We start from the raw sequence: 9979 nt of genomic DNA, 5'->3' as shown, positions 1-9979 counted from the left end.
AGATCTTCAGGTACCACTCTGCCTTCTGGGGCGATTTGACAGAAAACTATAAGACCTACAGGAAAAGTAAACACATTGCCTGAAAGAAGACAAAAATGCCTACGTTTTGATATATAATTTGTTAATGTATCATAAAAAATGTGGGCGTAGGAGCAGTTTGTTCGCTAAAAAATGTGTTGTGCTCAGACAGCTCCACACTTAAGCTCGTTAGTGAGGTTAGAGTGTAACTGACAAAATTTCATGAACATTCCGAAATTTTTGCGTGTTTTTTGGCTATTAAGTCGCCATAGTAACATGAAATGCGAAAAAAAGTACTAGCCCTCATGCCGAGACCGAGCCGGTCGTTCTGATATAAAATTTGTGGGGTTTCTTTGCCCGGTTCGGGCTGCATTAAGGGTAACGGAAGAAGACCATATAATAAAGAGACACCTTATTCGGTGTAGAGTAATAGGTGCCTGCATGCATTGCATGAGGCAGTACAATGCCTTGCTTCGCAAGGCATTGTACTGCTGTGTATGCACTGCTGGCAGGCCCCAATAATTATTATAATTATTATAGTTTTTGTTATTGTTTTTTTTCTCATGGTGGAGAGAAGTAAGTATTCCTTTTTTTCTGTTCAGAAGCTATAATGTACCTTAAAATTTCCTGTTTTATGAAATTTCATGAATTTGTTTAACTCTCCACATCAAAGTCATGCATTTGTAGCCCATCATGCATTTGTGTACACAGGACAAAGAAAGTATATGGTGAGGGGGAAATTGATACACTTACCCTTACATATTGTATTATTAAATACATATTGGTGCATATTCTGAGCCAACTTAGATGACAGTTGCTGCTTTTCATTCTCTTGTGTGATCATATTGCCAGTAACATAATTTAAAAACGTGTTTTAACAGTAAAACTGTTAGGCTGAGGCTACAAAAGAGCCCTGTGTCCCAAAAGTTTTAGAGTTAACATAAGATTTTATTTGCTCTGCTTTCCTCACCATAATTCAAACATCAGCCACAACAAAGAGCCACTCAAACAAGTGAGTAAAGCTTCAAAAAACATTGCTCTACTATGGTTCCTCACTAAAATGAAATGGTCAAACAAAACCTGCAACAAAAGACAACAAGAACTAAAAACGTTTTACTGTATAACTTTTTATCTACAAAACATTTTGATGTCAGTTTAAACTCCACAATAAACAGTTTAGTTGAAAAACTCAAACCCAATTACTATAATAAAACCTTGTAACCATACTGCACCTGACTAAAGGTAGTACTTCACTGGGCTGCAACTGTTGGGAGACTAGTTGGTGACTCAAAATTGTGAGAAAATTATAACTTTCCTTTGAAGTCTTATTGAACTTAGAGTGTTTGCAACCAAGTGACCAGCGAGACATGAAGCCATGATTTTCACATTTTTTTGGTATTTTTTAAAATCATGGTTTATTTTTGAATGTACCACTTGCAAAACTGTATTCTATCCCTTGCATATTATTTTGTTGCCCACATCATACTCACCTCAGCCCGCTTTGTACCCACCTTGACAGCCGACCCCCACATTTATGATTAATTGTACAAAAGCACCCTTTAGAAATAAAGAGAAGCAGATTTGGACCAGTTTTTCAAAAACATTGATTTTTCTGGTTGTGGTTTTAGAGCTGGACAAGTTTTCTGTGAAAGGAGAGCTCTGGTGCAGGTATCAAAATACAGTTCTTTACTGTTGAGATGGATTGGAGACAGGGCTGGGGTAGGTGACAAAAATGTTATTGTGAGATATATATATATATATATAAGATAATCACCATTTTTAAAATCCTCTTTTAATCGTGTCATTGTTGGATTCAATACAGTAGTGAATCTGACTCACAGACATTTATCCTCTGACTTTTGTTTCCTCACTGGGATAAAACACAAGAAACTTTACAGCTGACTTTTCAAATATTTCAACAGCAGAAGAGACTTTTTTTAACCAGTCCAGCTCCAAAACAAAAATTAGGATACAGTTAAAGTATAGGACAGAGCATCAAAGTGTCTTTTGACCAGTCACCCTATTGCATTCAGGTACCATTTGATAAGAATGGTCCAGATTGACAAATCAATCACAATCAAACATCAAACCAACTAAATCTGTTCTCGTACTCACAGTAAACACAAACTAAACACTTGACACTTCAAAATCATGTTTAGTGACCAAATTTAGAACAGGAACTGATGTTAAATGAAGGACACAGTCATTATAGGCAACTTACATTTAAAATAAATACAACAAACTGGGTCCATGGGCTTGAATGCACATTGTGTGCATGCACTTAAGCAAGATTTCCTGCTTTGATGAACTGAAAGTTAGAATTTTTAGTGTTGGAGGATCTATTTTAGTGTGGCTAGATAACTGTCAGAAAGAATGACAACTCGTTCACTGATGCTATTTCTAAAAATATCCAATAAAGAGAAATTTCACTGTAATATTTATGTTGTTTTTCCTGGTGCTATAATATTTGAAATAAACATCAAATTGTCAAGAAATAATAAATAAAATATTCTGCTGTCATAAGTCAGTAATTGTCCTACATTAAAGTGCCGATTAAATGGCAGCATGTTTATTCACAAATAGTTTTGTTTATTTCATAATTGTATTTAATCTTCCAGTAAGCTAAGTATTTTAATATCAAATAAAAATGTTTCCATTTAACCAGAAACCTTTGAGTTCCTTGCATAAATTTCAGCACAAGAAATGGGTAAAAACAAAGTTTGGAAACTTTAATTCACTCATAATAAGCCATATTCCTACTGTGAATCACTAAGACTGTAATAGATTGCAATAAACTTTGAAGGAAGAATTGTGCAACATGACTCCATTAGAACCATAAATTTCAAGTTCATGATGTACTAATGGACAGTATATATTTTTTATGTTTTGCTGAATTTTCTGAGACATCATTGAACAATTTGTATTAGAGTAATTTCTTAGTAACTCTGTACATCAGAAAATATTTAATAAATAAGCCTCTAAGTTCTACCAAGCCCCTGAGTGTCTGTGTTTACAATAATTATGTTATTAAATTCAATTTAAAGTTGGAAATGCATTAGTCTTAGAAGTGCTCCACCAGTTCATTTAATTTGTTTATAATAATAGTGCATAATCCATGTAAAGTGTCTTACTTTATTATAGGTGGTGGACAGCATCCTTCCCTTCACTTCCACCTTTATGTCTGACCATTTAGCCTATTTGTAACTTCTATTATGCTAGTGCTAAAGTCAGAAGACAGTATGTCAAACACAAGGTTTTCACCCCCTTTTTCAAGAGTGTCTCTGACTCACATTTCATGAAATTCCTCATTTTTATGTAGACGTGATTTTTGAGAGAGAGATGGAATAGATCTGCAGGAGCTGGGAAGATGTATACTCGATATTAATATGGTCTAACCATTTTTGATATTGCACAAGGGAAAACTCTCCATATATCAAATATTCTTGATATGTCGCCCAGCCCTAGTTGGAGCACATGTAACACACTTAAAATGGATTTGAGATGCTTGTAATAACTCTGGGACTATTTTGAGTGAAAGCTTGTTACACAAATTTTTAAAAACATGTTCAAAATTCAAGTGTCAAAATTGCAAAACTCTTTGTCCCATGCATGGAAATTGAGAACCCCTACAAACATGTCTTGTACGCTGTTCGCCAACTAGTCGCCAGCAATCACAGCTCAGTGAGATAATACCTTAAGTTTCAAGGCATTTGCACAAATGGTGATATGACCACAAAGACAATGCCTTCTTTTATCTGACTCTGACTGTTTACAAATACACCAAGAGAGCTGGACATATTCCACAATGATGTATGCTCACAGAAATTAAGCCGACATAATAAAAAGAGTAAAATATAACGCAGGGGCATTAATGTGGAACACTATGCACAAAACTGTGTATTGGACATGTCCCAATCTAAATCTCATTGCTGGTTGTTTGTACAGACTTCCTATCAGCTTACCCTTACGTTGTCACAATCTTCCTGGACAGGTCAAGGGCGTAACAGCAGTGCATTGACTTCATCCTCAGCATACCGTCTGGGTTTTGTTTTGTGGTGATACAAACTGAGACCAGTTCTTCTGTAATTATCAAACTTTGATTTTTAATTTCTTCTCTTTTTCACCTGACCCACAACTGGAATTCAGTGTCCTGCAAATTATAATAGTATCATGATTTCAGTTTGTCTGCGTTATTTTTCTGTATGTCTTTTCTTTTTGGGGGTTCTTGTGCTTTGATGTCAGTGTATATGGTTTAGTTTTGCTCCTTAGTGCTTTGTGTTTTGGATTCATGTTTTGTTCTTTGTTGTTCCTGTGTCACTATTCACCTGCCCTCAGCTCTGTAATTCTCCAGTATGGCTGCCATGCCCACCTCACATGTTCCTCGTCATCTCCCCAGCTGTAACTCAATTCCTACTCGCTTTCAGTTCTTTATAACCATATAAAAAATGGTTACAAACCTTTATAAACTGGTTTGTTTCGTGCATTCTTCGCTTTTCATTCATTCTTCCTGGTTGTCCATGTATCCATGTCTATCCACCCCACATCTTTTCTGTAAGCTGTTGTTGTTTGGTTTTGCTGCCACGTCAGCCTTTTGTTTTCCTTTTTGTTAATAAATCAGTTTTCTTTTACCTCGCCATGACTCTGCATTCTGGGTTCGCCATGCACTTTCTTAACAAATAGTTCCATGTATATTTCAATGCAACTGCTTTTCTATAAAGACACCAGCCTCCAGAGAAGAACTAAACCCTGGTGTATAGTGTATGATTTTGTCACCTTTACTCTAGACAATCATAAATATATAAATTTAAATAAAATAAAATAAAATAAAACACACCATTGCAAATTCACCAGTAGTTTGTTTTTTGGCAATCTGTTTTAAGCTCTGAAGACAATATTTCAGCTGCACTGATTAGCTGTGTACTGCAGGTCATAGCCTTAGTCATAACCTAACATTAAAATTAACAACTTAATATAAAGTTTTACTGAAATGAAAGTCAGTCGAATGTACTAGTTTAGAGGTCTGCAGCCTTTGCATTCTAAAGAGCTTGTTTTGCCTTTTTTTCCCACAAAATGTGCGCTGAACCAAAAATAAAAAAAATAAAGAAATTGAAGATTAAAATAAACTCAATCCAATTTTATATGAATACTACATATAAAAGAACTACTTAATAATTTTTTACTTATTTTCTCTTAGTAAAAGCAGAGATCTTCATCTACTTTAACCTTTAAGTTTGTATCAAAGACAGGCCCTGACTTTTAATTCTCAGTATTACCAGAGTGACTTGCCATAGTTTTCCTTAAAGCCATAATAGCTTTTAAATGTGCAATTTTTCAATGTTTTTGGTTTGAATTTTGATGCTTCTAACACAATTTCTATACCATTAAATAGTTGTTTGGGGGTTATTGTAACTCAAATTCATTCATGTTTTTGTGCATTTTCTGCAATAAAAAACATTAAAAATGTATTTGTTTACAACAAAAATTCTGCGATGAGTTAAGATTAGTTATGGAAATTTTCTCAGTAGAGTTCAGAATATCTCAACACTCATATAATATTAGCTCTAACTTTTCTTTTAATGCCCTCTCCCAAAATTACTTTACTTCTGTTGACTCTTGTCCTAACAGCTTTAATTGCTGTTTTACTTTTTGGGAAGAAGATAATAGAAGTTTACCATTTCGCTTTCAACATCTGATTCTATTACTGACTCAAACATAATAAAAATAATTACTTTTCTGATGGATTTCAGACACAACCCATAATGTGTTACTGGAAGCTGAATAACTGAAGCAGCTAAAGGCTAATAAATTATTAGCTCTAGATAATCAATACATTTTGCTCCTTGTTTTTTTCAAGTATAGTTCAGGTGCAAATGTTTCATCACATATTGCATAAAATTGGAAATCTCATAAAACTAGTTTTTCAAATTATAGTTTTAAATATAAACAAAATGTATCTCTATGTTACTTTTTGTCTATGCTATAGAGAGCTACTGCTTAGGGGCCAAAGAGCAACATGTAATCCCAGAGCCACAGGTTGCAGACCCATGTGATAGTTATTTTCTTTATGCTTTGTAATGTTTATGTAGCACAGCAGTTTGAACAGACAGAGCTGGCTACATATTTCAGAATTCTTGTCTGTCTCTGACTGAGCTCAGGAAGGAACAAAAAAACAACAACATTTATTCAACCCCCTTCAGTAAAAATAATGGAAACTGTCATCAAATTCAACAAACTTAATCTGGTGGAAACATAGTATTGAAACTCTGAAATTACAGTCAGATTTGATCTGAAGTAGAGGAAACAAGAAAATAGGAGCATAACTCTAAGACACTGAGGACAGTGAAAGGAAAGTAAGAAAAGGGCTGTGGCCATTCACATAGAGTGTGATGCATTCTCACAATCACATACTTACACTTACATACATAATGAGTGCACAAGCTATCTGACACTCTCTTCAACACATACAGATAAAACCTCAAAACTCTGGGCACCTGTGTATCTTAGTATTTTATTGGTTGTTTTCTTCTTTTTACTACCTCTTCTGTGAGAAGAATTTTGTCAAGATCATTCAACAGTCAATCAAGGTGCCAGTCTAAAACAAGATATTTAACAATGTATGCTAGTAGAAAAAGGTAACTATCTGTGTGATTTTTCAGAATTAAAGTAGCATTAATCCTATTACACATTGATGATCCTGAGCCTGAACTTTGGTATGACAATGATCAGTGTCAGCGCTGTCACAAAGGGAAGGTAGGTAATGCTAAACATTGGGAGCTATGTGTCTGACTGTGTGTGGAGCTGCAATCTCTTGAATGTTACCTGGCTATGACAAACAGCACACAACTGACACCCAAGTAAGCCAGCAGAATATACATCCAGATATCAGGCGAGAGGGGGTTGAGGAAGGAGAAGACCCCCGGGTTGGTCCCATTAGGCTTGCGGTACAGTATACTTATACCCAGCGTCATGAAGGGCTTGGAGAAGTCAATAACCTTTTCACGCACATATGTGATGGCGAGGGGAGCCACTGCCAAATCAGCTCTCTGTCAATAGAAAACATGAAAAGAAGAAGGAATGGGCTTTAAGTTACAGGTACAAGAAGCATTTAGAGTAAATCAAATTAAGGAAATGGGGTCTTTACACACTGCAGAGCCTGTCCAAAGGCACTTAGCAAGAAATTTAAAGCCCTTGTTTTCTTTCAACCCGTCAAGTTAAAAGAAACTTAAAGCTGCAATTTCTTGGAGAGGCATGCTATTTATTATTTGAAATTTACTTTTTTGTCTCTGGGGATTAAATCAAAAACCTGTATTCATTAATTTATTTGTTTAGTTTCTATTGCTTTGATTGCTTTACTTAGTGCCCTAGATGAATAAAAAGCTGTAGTATACAGCATGCACTGACAAATGCAAATATTTATAGGATAAGATGCCAATTTTTCAGTGTTTTATAAAGAGTCTTGAAGAGTATTTCTATTAAAACACTGCAAAGGAAAGAGGTTTACCTATAAAAATATTTGCTGAACACATGCACATTTATACATTCTGATATTTAGCAATGTTCAGCAAGAATTTTCCTTATACATTGGAATATAGGAGAAGCATTTGTATTGTAGGAGATCATACCTAGGAGGACAATATGCATATAGAAAAGCAATATACAAAATCTCTGTTCAAAAATCAAGTATTAGAAGCATATCTGGGGTAGGGAAACCTGTTATGTTGTTGACAGTTAATAAATCTTAACCTGCATTGTAACTCTAAATGCTAAACCTACATGGCAAGGTCAAGTGGTTCATTTCTCAAAGATATTTTCTTTTTATTTTATGAAGGTTGCTGTTTATCTGTAAAGGATGATTTGTTTGAGCTCCCTGATTAGTCTGCTGTTACATTTGGAGTCTCTCTGATGAAAGTAATCTTTAAATCTATCTGAAACACCGCAAAAGAAAACAAACAAACAAATATGCCAGGAAGGTTTTATTTCTACTTTAGAGTATTAGATTACATATAATTTTGCAATTTTTTTTACATAACCTTTCAAACTTGTTCAGTTCAATTCCACATTTTTTTACTCTTTAAGATCAAGTCTCCCAAGCCTATTGAGGCCTTGTCTACTGTAATCACCATCTGTCTAAGTCAAGTGCAAGAAGACACCAAGAACAACACCTTGCAGGGGACTTGGCCCTGCACACATGTGAAAACAAGACTTTCTGTCAAAACAAACAATTACTACACTGATCAAGAATAGAAGCAGAAGACAAGTGTGGATGAGTTCAGGGCCACTTGACCCCCTCTGTGTGCAGCTTTTCATGAGGTCAGATATTGACTACTGGCATGCAGTGCATGCTTTTTTTTTTTTGCTTGTGCAGTTTATCCTAACTGGGACTATGTTGGTTGTAATGATTAAGGCTGTGAGTAGATTGTGTGTGCTTGTGTGTGTTTTAATAAGCTCTGTAGGGGAAACAAGTCATAACAGATTTTATGCTTGCCTTAGGTCACTATACTTTTAAATTCAGCAAGCTGTTACCGCCCTGTTTTTCCGTTTTGTGTTCTCCTTTCTCTAGTTTGTCTTTATGTGCTACTCCTCCATTCTTCTTCATTTCCAGCAGAACATTTAGCTGTTAATAAATTAGACATTTTACCATGATATATTAAACTGGCTAAATCTATTCACCATATTGACATGGTTAAAGGGCTGAACTATAAACCCAGTTCTTAAAATACAAAAATGAGAACATTTTTACAAAAATGAACAAGCTCTACAACAAGTACAGTTGTGACGCAGTATAACAACTGAAACAGATTGAGTATCTGAGATAACCAAACAAACGGCCCAACTTACTTGAATAGCTAAGTCTAAGGTAAAGAAAAATATTGCTTCTTTATCCTGACCTTAAAGCCAGTAACTCACTGGACTGTTACTGTTAGAGACTGGTTGATTACTCAAAATTGCAAAAAAATAGACAAATTCTAGGTACTTTAGTAGCAAGCCATGCAGCTACATTCTGCGTTCCCAGTAGGGCTGCAACTAACGATAATTTCAATAATCAATTAATCGGGCGATTATTTTCTCGATTAATCGATTAATCTGTCGTCTTGGAATTCATTCATTCATTCAGTCATTCATTTTGGCCCACATAAAAAAGTTATCTGTATGTAAAGGAGTAGGTTGATGTAAAACTTTTACTACTTTCTTATTTTAAAAAAAATCAATATAAATTCAATTCAACATTCTCACTTTATATACTTAGCTCTCAAGCAGAAAATAACAAGTTTATTTACCACCCGTGTTTCACATCTCTAAAAAACTTACAACGAAATCAATTAAACACACACACTACAAGTACCATTAAAACAATTAATTACATAAATAAGTAGATGTAAATTTAGTTAAATGTTGCCTCACTCTTCACTTGCATACAGTGATCGACCCATGACTAAACATTACTTTGTGATGCCACCGGGTGGCGCTGAAAGCAGCGTGCAGTTTCCTGTATGCTAACTGCTGCTAACAGAGCTCACAGAGCTAGTTCTGCTGCTTAACAACTTTAAGACTAAACACAAAACCCTATTCAGCAGATTCTAACCTGCAGTGAGTAAAACATGCCCCCCAAAACGGTAATGAAGTAGCAGAAAGAAAGTTTGCAGTGAGGAAGAGGAGCCGTAGCTTCTTCATCATCATACGGAGCGGACAGAGTTTTTTTTTTGTTTTTGTTTTTTTTTACGGAGCGGACAGAGCAATGACATGTTTGGGACGGAGTTTGTTCAGCAAACGCGCTGCAGCGCTGCGGGTGACGTCACCGTTTCCACAACAACGTTAGTGACGCATAAATTGCGCGACACATATCGATAATGACTTTTGTTGCCAACGCTTTTAATTATCGAATTTTATCGATTTTATCAATTCGTTGTTGCAGCCCTAGTTCCCAGTTTCTGAAAATCATGATTATTTTCATGTGCACAGC

The 9979-nt window shown here is 35.3% G+C and overlaps 1 protein-coding gene across 3 annotated transcripts in view; it reads right to left on the bottom strand.

The window, feature by feature from the left end:
- The window catches only part of grik2 (glutamate receptor, ionotropic, kainate 2), a 649386-nt gene that overhangs the window by 132959 nt on the left and 506448 nt on the right, over positions 1 to 9979 (bottom strand). For all 3 annotated transcript variants that reach the window (XM_037980176.1, XM_037980177.1, XM_037980178.1), the window contains one exon: positions 6838 to 7061. In XM_037980176.1, coding sequence (XP_037836104.1) covers positions 6838 to 7061 — 224 coding nt within the window. The remainder of the gene's footprint in view (positions 1 to 6837; positions 7062 to 9979) is intronic.

This window comes from Kryptolebias marmoratus, linkage group LG16 (genome assembly GCF_001649575.2).
Source record: "Kryptolebias marmoratus isolate JLee-2015 linkage group LG16, ASM164957v2, whole genome shotgun sequence".
NCBI classification, from domain to species: Eukaryota; Metazoa; Chordata; class Actinopteri; order Cyprinodontiformes; family Rivulidae; genus Kryptolebias; species Kryptolebias marmoratus.
Note: the sequence above shows the minus strand (reverse complement) of the source record. Positions and strands in the feature narration are given on the sequence as shown.